The sequence below is a fragment of the Oratosquilla oratoria genome, chromosome 12 (assembly GCF_046742065.1).
Source record: "Oratosquilla oratoria isolate Oo_2021 chromosome 12, ASM4674206v1, whole genome shotgun sequence".
Lineage (NCBI taxonomy): Eukaryota > Metazoa > Arthropoda > Malacostraca > Stomatopoda > Squillidae > Oratosquilla > Oratosquilla oratoria.
The window spans coordinates 33,198,358-33,211,955 of record NC_134788.1 but is presented as its reverse complement, the minus strand read 5'-3'; the positions used below and the strand labels follow the sequence as shown (position 1 = coordinate 33,211,955).

The 13,598-nt window shown below is 39.5% G+C and overlaps 1 protein-coding gene across 4 annotated transcripts; it reads left to right on the top strand.

The window, feature by feature from the left end:
* Positions 1 to 82: 82 nt before the first annotated feature.
* Positions 83 to 13,448, top strand: LOC143031335 (uncharacterized). 4 transcript variants are annotated; one of them, XM_076195034.1, is made up of 3 exons: positions 94 to 229; positions 4,379 to 5,285; positions 10,406 to 13,448. In XM_076195034.1, exon 2 carries the CDS (start codon positions 4,692 to 4,694, stop codon positions 5,229 to 5,231), a length of 540 nt encoding a protein of 179 aa, XP_076051149.1. In that variant the 5' UTR covers positions 94 to 229; positions 4,379 to 4,691; the 3' UTR covers positions 5,232 to 5,285; positions 10,406 to 13,448. The 4 variants fall into 4 exon arrangements, with proteins under 4 accessions (XP_076051146.1, XP_076051149.1, XP_076051148.1 ...); XM_076195031.1 differs by lacking the exon at positions 4,379 to 5,285 and having other exon boundaries at positions 83 to 229; positions 10,406 to 13,441; XM_076195033.1 differs by lacking the exon at positions 4,379 to 5,285 and having other exon boundaries at positions 100 to 184; positions 10,406 to 13,441.
* The last annotated feature ends 150 nt before the right edge of the window (positions 13,449 to 13,598 follow it).

The following is a 13,598-nucleotide window of genomic DNA, read 5'->3' as shown; positions in this document are numbered from 1 at the left end:
GGAAGACATTTTGAATTTCCCGCGTACGCGTCGAACGCGAACAGAGTTCAAGCTGAAGGCCCGCTAGTCGAATGGGTCGCTAGAAATGGCGGCGTAAACATTACGTCCGCGATAGTGGCGCCACTTGCGGATGTCCGCGTAGTAATTCTGTAGACCCTTCACCACTGACGAAGCCGAATATAGGGTTGGCCTTTTGAAACGGGTTCAGTTTTGCAAAAGTTATTGAGGGGTAAGTTATTGGGGAATTAAACCTTATTTGGGGGTTAGGATGTTCATATCAGTGAAATCTATCAAATGGTGATGAGCCTATATCAGGAAAAGTATAGCTGACAAAAGGCTCTTCTGGGAATCGGAAAGGAGTGCGAGATTCAAACCCACAACGAAGTGAAGCGAGATCAACACGCATCTGATTACAAAACATTAATACAACCAGTAATTGGAACCACATATTTTGAGTTAAAATTTCTTTACTTGTCCAGATTGACTTTAGTCAGTATAAACCATGTCAGGTTCTAAAAAAACTGGTTATTTGATTGATGGTGTAGATTTTATGTAGTACACTTTTCTTTCTTTGGAGGCTTTATGTTTTTCCATTGGCATTTAATGTCTTGAACAAAGTAAAAAATGATCAGAAATTGCACAATTAGTAAAACAGAAATATATAATCTTTGGGGAAATTAATTATTTCCAATATATATGTACATACATATGGGAGATTCCTACAAAAAACCTTGTGACCAGAAACACTTTCAGCTGGCTAGACCTAACCTAATCTGGTAAAACTTAACATGGAGAGCATATTAACGTTGACAGCATGCCAGGCATTTCTAGCTAGCATGCTACTTGTTTTTGAAACTTTACTTTGATTTTTGCAATCCAAAGGAAGTAGCGTGCTGGGGAAAGTGGATAGTTTGCTAGTAAGAACCAATAGCAAGTTTTGTTGATCATAGAGTGTTCAAGTGAGCCACTATTCCTGGGATTTTTGTATTAAATGTAAATAGAATTGGATGCGCACATTATTGTTTATGTGTGAGTTTTTTATTCTCTACCTTCAATTGTCACTATACACTTATTCAAGCATTGAAAACAATATAAAGTCAGTGTTTTGTTTTTTTGTTTTTTAACTTTACAACAGTAACAGACTCCTAAAAATAGCTCCATTGAAAAGGTTGGCCTACACACTTGCTAACATACTTTAAATTCATTGGACACTTGTGAAATCCTGAATTATCTGGAAGATTGTAAGCACAGGAGAAAATTAAATGAATAATGAACTCAGGTTATATATGATCAGGCACATGGTTCTATTATTCCACATCAGTCAAGTTATTATGGTTGTGTCTATTAGAAAAATACTGGAATTCCTGAGGATACTGCTGTAGGTTAGTAACCAGATAGAATTTAGGATTGACATGTTGAAACAGGCTCAGAATCTGTGGAGAAGGTGGGCTACAAGAAAGCTTGAGTTAGGGTATTGCATACATATACCAAAGGCTTTTTTCCCCCATGAGAGGTAGCCAAAAGAAAAAGGCATAGAAACCACTCCCACCCATTCCATTCCCTACATACTCCACTCCCTCCACCCTCTTCCCTCCCTCTTATCTTGGCACCTCCTGGATGATTGGTCATCCCTGCATCTTGTCCACTGCCCTGGGTCAGAAGCAGTGTCACAAGACACAGCACATCCACAGTAAGGCCGCTTCATTAATTTGGTGACCCTCCCTCTCCATCCCCTCATGCAGAAAATGAGAAGACGGAGAAATCCCTTAGGGCTGCATCAATTTATTTCTCATACATATTCCCCCACCCCCCATCCCCCACCCACTCCCCCTCATGCATCACAGTATAATTCATACACAACCCTTCTCTATTCACCCCAATCTTCTGTCCTCTCCCATCCTTCCTCAATAGACATTCCTCTCTTTCCCAATGCCCCTTTTACCCCCATTCATCCATCTTATCCTAGGATGCCTCCTCATGTTCACTTCCACCTCTGCCATCCACACCTCTTTTACTAATCTTTCTTCACTCATTCTTTCCATGTGTCCAAACCATCCTCATACTCTTTCTTCCACCCTATCTCCCAACTCCCTTTCCACCCCTGTTCTCCTCCTCACCTCCTCATTTCTCACTCTAGCCTAGTAACCCCTATCATACTTCTCAGGCATTTCATCTCAAACACTTTTAAACTCCTCTCTTCCTTATGTTCCACGTTTCTGCCTTGTACAGTACTGTTGGCACAATCACTCCTTGATGCAATCTCCTTTTAGCATCCATCCCCAAATGTCTATATCTCATTACACTTTTTAGCCCCCCAAGGCATTTACTCGCTTCTCTCAATCTACATTCCACCTCCACCCCAACTCCTCCCTTTCCTGCCACATTCGCACCCAAGTATCTAAAACTACCCACTTCCTCCATTCTCTCTTTCTTAGTACTCACTTCCAGCCTGCTGCCACTCTCTCCCCTTGTACATCTCATCACCTTACTTTTACCCACATTTATCCTCTACTTTCTTCTTTCGCACACCTTCCCAAACTCTACCACTACCTCAATCCCTCCTCTGATCCTGCTACAAGCGCAGTGTCATCTGTAAACAACAGCTGGCTTATCTCCCACTTTTCTCCATTTTCTTTAATCATCTCCAACCCCTGACCTACCCTTGCATTCACCTCTTGCACCACCCCATCCAAGTATAGATTGAACAGTCAGGGCGACATAACACATCCCTAACGAAGTCCCATCTTTACCTCAAACCATTCACTCTCTTCATTTGTAATCGTAACACAAGCTCTACTACTCTTGTAAAAACTCTTGACTGCTCTTAACAGCTTTTCTACTATCCCATATATCTGCAATACCTCCCTCAGTGCCTTCCTGTCTACCCTGTCATAAGCCTTTTCCAGATCCAGAAAAGCCCCAAAAATATCCTTATCTTTTCCTATAGATTTCTCACATATCTGTCTTACCACAAATCTCTGATCTACACAACCCCTACCTGTCCTAAATCCACACTGTTCCTCACCAATTACTCCCTCGGTTCCTCTCCTAATCCTCTCAATCAAGACCCTCCCATAAGTCTTCCCAACTACACACAACAAGCTGATCCCACTCAAACTACTACACTCACACTTGTCCCCCTTTCCCTTGTTAAGTGGAACTATACAGACACTCCTCCAGTCTTCCGGCACTCTACCCTCTCTTAAACAAATATTGAATAACCTCACCAGTCAGTCCACCATCACTGTACCTCCCATTTTTAGACATTCTGCATGGTGTCCATCCAACCCAGGTGCCTTACCTGCTCTCATCATCTTTCCTTATTTCTCCTCCATTTTCCTCACTCATCACTGTTATTTTCTTAGCGTTTCCCGCTGCAACTACCTTTCCTTCCCTATCCTCCTTCACATTAGGAACTCCCTAAAATATTCTGCCCACCTTCCTCTCACTGCCATCTCTTTCATTATCATCTCTCCATCTGCACCTTTTACCTTTTCTTCTCTACTCAATTCGCCTCTTCTTCCTCAAGGGTATTAATGCAATGAAAGGTCTTTCAAAAGAATGATAATAATTACCAATATCTTTGGGTGTAGTATACAGTATATGCTATAGTTCTAAAATATTGACATAACCAGTTATTGGAACCAAATATTTCATTAGGTATGATTTATTTCATTTATCCTAAACTATTTAAACCAGACCAAACCTTTCAGACTTACGCAATCCTGCATGCATAAGTTATGGACTTAAACTTACAAGATTTGATAACTTTTCATGTGATTCTGATATTCTTTATATTGCAAACCAATGTTTCTGCTTCCACCTCTACCTCCCACATCCAGTTGAGCAAAGTAGGATAACATTAAGTAGGGATAGAGAAAAACAGTGGTATGTAACAGAAACTATGGGAATCTTTAGAGCAACTCTTCATACAATTCAAGTTTGATAATAATTGTTGCCTTGAGTTTCACCAACTGGAAAACCTGCATCCCCACAGTGGCTGGTAATGGTTCTCAGCCCTCCCTCAGATTGCTCTGGAAAGAAACTGTGGACTGTTGTCTATGTTTTATAGGTGTGAAGTTTTCTTTGTCACTGGCTGAAAATGGTAGGAGGGGAACAGTTGCCAGTTGTGTGCTCTCTGCATGTGAAACGGTGTAAGAAATATAGTTGAAGTATATACATATAACATGGTGTTTGTAAAACATCATTTGGATATTAGATGACCTGTATATGAAATGGTGTCTATATGAAATGTCTTCATTTCTAATACTTTGCGTTACAAATGTTAGATTTTAATGTCTAATTACAAATAGGCAAATATATATTTGGATTGAATAAATTCCAGTATCAGATGGTTGATTGTTCTTTTCTTTGGCAGGACAGGAAATAATCATCCCAGTTTCAGTGGAGAAGTTACTCCATGTCAACATATATGTCGTAAAACAACTCTAATTCATGCCAAAAAAAAAAAAAGTATAATGTGATGCAGCTTGTTTATGAAAGTATAATTAAACATACACACGAAAATCTACACAGGAAGAATGCCTTTCCACTGTGACTTTGGTGATGCAACTTCCTAATAAAAGACCAATCTCATATATAACTTCCAAGCAAATACAGTCACAAAGCCTTACAAATCAGATCTTTGCAATATAGTTTCTTCACAAAAACGCCATTTCAAATATCACACGATGACAGACAAAGGAGAAAAGCGTTTTAAGTGTGGCCTTTGTGATGATGCTTTCTCACAGCAGGGTGCTCTCAAAAGGCACATCATGTCTCACACTGGAGAGAAGCCTTTCAAGTGTGACCATTGTGCTGCAGCTTTCTCACGAAAGGATGCTCTCAAATGTCATGTGATGATGCACACAGAAGAGAAGCCTTTTGTTTGTGATGTTTGCAATACAACTTTCACACAAAAATTTCATCTGAGAAGGCACATGATGACCCACACAGGGGAGAAGCCTTTCAATTGCAGCCTTTGTGATGCATCTTTCTCACAAAAAGGTACTCTCAAATGCCACATGATGACCCACACAGTAGAGAAACCTTTTAAATGTGATCTTTGTGATGCAGCTTTCTCATTGAAGAATGGTCTCAAAAGGCATAGGATGACCCACACAGGAGGAAAGCCCTTCCAATGTGATGTGTGTGACTCAGTCTTCCCCAAAAAATGGCTTCTCAAAAATCATGTGACAACCCAGCATAGGAGAGAAACCTTTCCCATGTAAACTGTGGAATGCAACTTTCTTACAGAAGATTGTTCTCAGGGGAGGAAACCTTAGGTACAATCTTTACACTTGTCCTATCTGTTCTGTTGATCATTGTTTTAATCTGTTAAGTCATTAGTATAAAAATAAATCAGTCTTCCTGTGATTCTTTACTGGATAGATTGTGGCATTTGGCAGATGATTTCAACTATGGTTGCACTGTCTGCTCATTTAAGTTTAAGAAATTAAATCCTTCCACAGCATTTTACAAATATTTATTTTAGCATTCACTAGGCACTTCATCCAGCCAAGAGAAATTATTTGTATCCACTAACTACTATTCTAGTATTAGGATTATTTTGGGGCATCATATGTTGCCATGGGTTATTTTATCTGTCCTGAAAGTTATGATATACATTCATGGGTCATTTGTTTGTTATTGATTGATTATTAGTGAATTTGAGGAGGAAGAATGTTGGTTAGTCCAAGTGATGGTCCACTTTGTCTTGGTATAGGTTGTCTTAGTGGCTGGTAGAGCTGGGTAGGCCAAGGAATGTAATATCTGTTAGTGGGATTGGGGTTGTAGTCGTTATGGAGGTTGTCCTTCTCAGTAAAATCATGAGTACAGATTATTACCTTGTATGGTGAGGGCAGTCATTTGCTGTGGTGATGCCCCCCTCCCCCCTAAAAGAGGGTAATAAAATGTAATTAATGTAAAGATGGGGTAAGAATACCACTAAATATAACTACAAGTTCTTTAAGAAGAAAAAAAGAAGTAAATAGGACCTTGATGTAGATATTTGTAAACAACCCTGGGTTATCCAGATATTGCAATTCTACCTCAAAGCATGCAAATAAGATTTTAGGACTGAGAATATGACCTGATATTATAATTCCAACTATCTTCAACCAATTATATAAATTATCAATCAGTCCAGATTTAGAATATGATAGATATGATTCCCAAATCTCATACAGATGGGTTGGAAAGAGTACATTGTTGATAAAACTAGCACCAAGTACTAGAAACAGATCATACATGTTATTTGAATGTATTTTTCTTAACAAAACTGGTGACTCAGAGGAGGGTTACCTTCGAGTTTGACGCCATGTGGAATGGAATTTAGGCATGGGTATAATGTAAAAATAATAAAACTCAAATTGATCTGTAAACAAGTGTGGAATAAAAGCAAAGTAATATTGTTTTGCTGCACAGTAGCCTACACCTCTTATCTGCACCCATCACATGCAGTGGTGTGATGAGTGAGGCCAAAGAGAGGAATGACAGTAGTTCTGCACTCTAGGAGGTGGTAGTGCAGGGCTTGTTTTGCTAGAGCCCCACAAAGTCTGCAGTATTCATGATTGTCTCTCCCTGCATGTAGCACTTGTCACCCACAACAGTATCCACGGTGGATCCTGTTGATGATAAAATCTGCCCGTCTACCAGGAGACAGGTTGGTGGCCTCACACCTAGTGACAAGATGATACTACTGCACTGAGGCCAAAGTAGCAGTAAGGGTGCTATGGTGGACCCTGGCCTTTTTTATTTTTTATTTATTCTTTTAAGCTGACGTCCTTGATTTGTGTAATCGTGGGCATCAGGGGAAGTGTGATCCTGCTGAACCTCATCGCTGCTTTGACAGCATCACTTACATTTGCATTCCTTGGAACCCCAGTATGACAAGCGTTAGAGTGAAATATGGCAGACCTGTCGTGACGGTGAAAGGTTTAGTGAGTTCTGGAATGACTTCGTTATGCAGACGTACAGATGTCACCCGTTGTTTTGACCGACTGAATGGTGTCAGTAGCACTCCTTGAGTCTGTGTGGATCATGGACTATCCCCTGTCTAGTAGAGAGGGTCTAATCAATTGCTTTGGAGAGGGTAGCAAGCTCCACCTGTAGCATGGATCTGCTGTTACTTTCCATAGTGTGGTCACCACATCAGCGGCCAGAAAAACCACGCCACACCCTCGAGTGGTTTTTGCCAATGCTGGATGTGAGGGGCATGGATCTGTAGTTACATGGGTCCTTAGGCTTAGAAATCGGAACCTTATTCACCTTTTTCTAGCCTAGAGGGAGTCGCCCCACCTCCCAAGAAGTATTGACAAGTGGCAGTGCTGCCAATTCACCAGGTGACCCCAGTTGCCTCAGGAAGGAATTAAGAATACCGTTATTACCTGGGGCAGTGTCTTTACTTGTCTTACGAACCCGATAGAATTCCTCTGTTGTGAAGTGGCAGTCCATCAGGTCAGCTTGTGCCATGGCAGCGTGAACCACACCTCTGCTCTGTCAGAGCAGGTGCAGTTCCTGTCTGACAGGGTAGGGGAGTTTGGCAGTGGAGGAGCTGTCTGCAAATTGCTGGACCAGTAGCTTTGCCTGTTATTAGTGCTGTGGGTGAGCGGGGGGATGGGGTGGGGGTGACTGCACCTTTTGCCAGCAGTACAGTAGTTTCCTCCAGAGGGCATTAGTGGTGGTTTGGGTAGAGAGAGTTGCGCACCACTTCTGCCACTTTTATTTCCAAATCCAGTGTTTGACCTCCCGTGCGTGCCTGATGGCAGAGTGCGGATGAACCCATGCCCCGAGGGGGTGATGACACTGCTGAAATCTACGAAACACATTCACCTGATGTATGGTGTCATTGTAGTACCACCTGTCAGCATGCCAATTGGAGCCAGGTTTTGTTCTGGGGGCAACTCATTCTGAAGCAACTTAAATGGCGGCGATTAAGTCCCGCCGGAGGTCATCTGTGTCCTGCGGTGGGAAGTAGAACTGGTACCAGTGATCTAGCTCTTTCTGGAAAAGGGTCTAGTTGCCCTTCCCTGTGTTCCATCATCGAGGTGGTGGAAGGGAGAAGAGGTCCACAGCTAAAGTTGTAATGATGGTGAAGTTACATAAAAAAAAAATTACTAGTAGACCTACAATATGATGGAAAATGAAGGAATGGTATTTCAATGCATGGATGAGGACACACTGAAGAAAAACATGAAAAGCCTGATATGGCCCACACTAGAAATCACAATGGTAATATGGTCACCATACTTCAAGAAAGATGCAAGAAAATTTGAGAGAATACAAAAGGCGGCAACCAAGATGATCACTAGTGTAAACAACATATGTTACTTGATGAAGAGAGGAGACATGATAACATTGTGATACAAAGAATAGTAATAATAATTGTAAGTTGTCTGTGTTTTTTTTATTTTTATTTTTTAATTAGGACAATTTTCCACTGGTGAATAATATGAATAATAAAATCACACCCATTTTTCTCAATTAGGTCAGGTTTTTATGCCAATTTAGTTTTGAAAAATCTGATCTAAATTGATTATATTTTTGTGACATTATCAGTTGATTTTCATTAATATTTCTTATCCAAAAAATATTTTAGGGGAAAAAAATTCTAACAATGTATTAAATGTTACAAACCTCACTTTCTGTAATATGATAAAGGTAAGTATATGTAAATTTAATGTTACATCATTATTGTGCAAAATTCAGGGCATAAACCACCATTTCTTTGAACCCCTTGAATGCTCAGCAGCAAGGATGTCTCTCTTCAGAATCCAACAGTAATCAGCCATCATGACTGCATCCCAGCGTCTCTGATACCTGGTCTCCATCTCTTTTATGCCCTAATGGAATCTCTTCCCCTGCTCATCACTCATTGATTCTAGATTCTCAGAAAACCAATCCATATGCGAGAATAAGTAATGCATTTTGATGCTCATTTTGCATCCAAGGTTTCTGAAAGCAGTCAACATATTGGTGATAATTTCTGCATAGTTCCTGGCCTTGTTGCCAAGAAAGTTCTTCACAACCAGGACAAAAGCCTTCCATGTTTCCAGTTCCACTTCGTTCATTGAGTTTTCAAACTCAAGATCTCTGATGATCCTACAAAAACATGGCACAGGTAAATGAAGCAGCCACCATCCTTGTCTAGAGCTTTGATGAACTGTTTAATCAAGCTGATCTTTATATGCAGCAGTTATTATGGTTGTGTATTAAAAAAATACTGGAACTCCTTAGGATACTACTGTAGGTTAGTAACGAGATAGAATTTAGGATTGGCATCCTGAAACCGACTCGGAACCTGTTGGGGAGATGGGCTACAAGAAAGTTTGGGGTTAGGGTATTAATGCAATGAAAGGTCTTTCAAAAGAATAACAATAACCACCAATATCTTTGGGCTTAGTATACAGTATATGCTCTAGTTCTAAAATATTGACGTGCCCAGTTATTGGAACCAAATATTTCATTAGGTATGATTTATTATTTCAGTTATCCTAAACTATTTAAACCAGACCAAACCTCTCAGACTTATGCAATCTTGCATGCATAGGTTATGGACTTAATCTTACAATATTTGATAACTTTTAATGTGATTCTGATATTCTGTACATTGCAAACCAATGTTTCTGCTTCCACCTCTACCTCCCACATCCAGTTGAGCAAAGTAGGATAACATTAAGTAGGGATAGAGAAAAACAGTGGTGTAACAGAAACTATGGGAATCTTTAGAGCAACTCTTTATACAATTCAAGTTTGATAATAATTGTTGCCTTGAGTTTCACCAACTGGAAAACCTGCATCCCCACAGTGGCTAGCAATGGTTCTCAGCCCTCCCATAGATCTCTCTGGAAAGAAACTGTGGACTGTTGTCTATGTTTTATAGGTGTGAAGTTTTCTTTGTCACTGGCTGAAAATGGTAGGAGGGGAACAGTTGCCAGTTGTGTGCTCTCCACATGTGAAAAGGTGTAAGGAATGTAGTTAAAGTTGATAGAGATCATGAACTCGTTAAAAATTCAAGATGTTCATTCCCTTTATTAACTGTCTAGATGAGGGATTATCATTGTGTCACTTGTTCATGGGAGTCTTTTGTTCATCTGGCTGTCATTTCTCCTTATTACTAATACAGTATACCTGAGAAGTACTTTTCATCTGTTGGTGTCACCATCTGTTGTATACCTACCAGAGACTACTATTTGTGTAAATGTACATATAAAATGGTGTTTGTAAAGCATCATTTGGATATTAGATGACCTGTATATGAAATGGTGTCTGTATGAAATGTCTTCACTTTTAATATTTTGTGTTACAAATGTTAGATTTTAATGTCTAATTACAAATAGGCAAATAGATATTTGGATTGAATAAATTCCAGCTTCAGATGGTTGATTGTTCTTTTCTTTGGCAGGACAGGAAATAATCGTCCCAGTTTCAGTGGAGAAGTTACTCAACGTCAACATATAAAAACAATTGGTGTATTATGTGATGCTGTTTGTTATGAAAGTATAATTAAACATGCACATGAAAATCTACACAGGAAGTATGCCTTTCCACTGTGGCTTTGGTGATGCAACTTCCTAATAAAAGACTGAAATCATACTTCCAACAAATCAGACTTTTGCAATATAGTTTCCTCACAAAAACGCCATTTCAAATATCACATGATGACAGACAAAGGAGAAAAGCATTTTAAGTGTGGCCTTTGTGATGATGCTTTCTCACAGCAGGGTGCTCTCAAAAGGCACATCATGTCTCACACTGGAGAGAAGCCTTTCAAGTGTGACCATTGTGGTGCAGCTTTCACACGAAAGGATGCTCTCAAATGTCATGTGATGATGCACACGGAAGAGAAGCCTTTCGTTTGTGGTGTTTGCAATACGAGTTTCACACAAAAATTTCATCTGAAAAGCCATGTGATGACCCACACAGGGGAAAAGCCTTTCAATTGTAGCCTTTGTGATGCATCTTTCTCACAAAAAGGTACTCTCAAATACCACATGATGACCCACACAGTAGAGAAACCTTTTAAATGTGATCTTTGTGATGCAGCTTTCTCATTGAAGAGTAGTCTCAAAAGGCATAGGATGACCCACACAGGAGGAAAGCCCTTCCAATGTGATGTGTGTGATTCAATTTTCCCCAAAAAATGGCTTCTCAAAAATCATGTGACAACCCAGCATAGGAGAGAAACCTTTCCCATGTAAACTGTGGAATGCAACTTTCTTACAGATGATTGTTCTCAGGGGAAGAAACCTTAGGTACAATCTTTATACTTATCCTATCTTGTTTGCAAGTGCACCATATGTTTAAACAGGAGAGTCCTGTGGTAATTTAGATAATGTATGTACCACATGCATTAGGATGTATAAATTTAATGTTCTGTTGATCATTATTTTAATCTATTAAGCCATAAATAGTATAAAATCAAATCAGTCTTACTGTGATTCTTTAGTGGATAGATTGTGGCGTGTGACAGATGATTTCAGCTATGGTTTCATTGCACATTTAAGGTTAAGAAATTAAATACATCCACAGCATTTTACAAGTATTTATTTTAGCATTCACTAGGAACTTCATCAAGCCAAGAGAAATTATTTGCCTTCTCTACACTATTGGGAAGCATATTCCACTTTTTTTTTTTTTTTTTTACCAATTTCCCTCCTAAAAATAAAACTTGTCCAACTTAAAACTAATTCCATTTGCATTACCATTACTTATATTCAATACTCACCTTTATCAATGCCTTTGTGCCATTTGAATGCCTCTATCATACTTCCTTTAATCTTTTATCTACCTAGTGAGTGTTGGTTGAGCCTAATCTTTACTATGATATGAAAAAAATAATAATAATAATGTATCAGATAATCTAGAGAAGGTCTGACTAACATAAAATATTCTTTTCTTGGGGTGGCACGATCTGTAGTCGTTGGGTTAAGTGAGAGGTGGGGGTTGTCATGCTCTGTAGGGGATAAAAGTGAAAGAATAAGTGGGAGAGTTCCAGTGTCACAAGTAAAGAGGGTTTTGGAGGTTCTGTAGGGGATTCTGTCAGATTGCAGTGCTCCTGGGTATGTGACTCCTGTTCTGATCATCCTGGATTGTACATGTCTTTGGGCTTCTCTGAAGCTGATATGTTGTGAATCTTTGAGACTATCTATTTTTCAAATGGGCATATTGTACCATTTGAGGAAGATGTAGGGTGATTTTGGGTACAATTTGCACATTTGTCTGTATTTGAGGATGGGGTATTATATATGGTCAATGAACAGTGTTCACATATTTATAAGTATCTGGTGGTCCAAAGCACTGGTAATTGAACCAGGGATGTGGGTCTGGGTAATACTTTTCTACCTCGCTAGATAATCTATGACAGTGGTTCCCAAACTGGGGGAAATTTGAACCTACCAGGGGGGAAATAATTACACTACCTACTAGCTAAAAAAATCTCAGATGAATTTTCTCATGTCTGAGAGAGAGAGAGAATGCCTGTTTAACAGTATATATGTACATTTGAAAAATAAAATAGTAAATAGTCACAGTGTGTTTTCACTACTCTTTCCCTCATACACATTAAAGGGGGAAATCTGGATGGTTGAACTGGGTGCAAGGGGGAAATGACAGAAAAAAGTTTGGCAACCCCTGATCTATGATTAGGTGAATGGAAGCTTGGGTTGGTTGAAGGTTACTTGTACTGTGGGGTTATCAATTTTTGTGTCATTTATGGTTCTCTAACCTGATAAACTCTTATTACCTATGATTATACTCTTGTTTGTATTTTTTCTTCTTGTGTGTGGTATGATAATGGTGGAATGTGGACTACTCCTACACTGATATTAAATGTTGCATGAAGTGTTGTTTGGATTGAGTTGTCTGCTGTGGTTGGTAAGGCTGTGACATATTGTGTTTTTTATTGTATTTCTAGTGTTAGGACTTCTTTTTGGGGTTATACATTGCCATGGGGTTTCTTATCTGTCCTGGAAGTTATGATATACATTCATGGGTCATTTGTTTGTTATTGATTGATTATTAGTAAATTTGAGGAGGAAGAATGTTGGTTAGTCCAAGTGATGGTCCACTTTGTCCTGGTATAAGTTGACTTGGTGGTGATGAAACTAGCACCAAGTACTAGAAACAAATCATACATAGTATACTAAACAAATATTTGAACTTATTTTTCTTAACAAAACTGGTGACTCAAAGGAGGTTTACCCTCGAGTTTGACATTATGTGAATTGAAATTTAGGCATGGGTATAGTGTTAAGATAATAAAACTCAAATTGTTCTGTAAACAAGTGTGGAATAGAAATGAACAAAGTAATATTGTTTTGCTACACAGTAGCCTACACCTCTTATCTGCACCCATCACACTCAGTGGTGTGATGAGTGAGGCCAAAGAGAAGAATGACAGTAGTTCTGCACTCTAGGAGGTAGTAGTAGTGCAGGGCTTCTTTTGCCAGAGCCCCACAAAGTTTGCAGTATTCATGGTTGTCTCTCCCTGTGTGTAGCACTTGTCACCCACAACAGTATCCATGGTGGATCCTGTTGATGATAAATTCTGCCCGTCTACCAGGAGACAGGTTGGTGGCCTCACACCTAGTGACGAG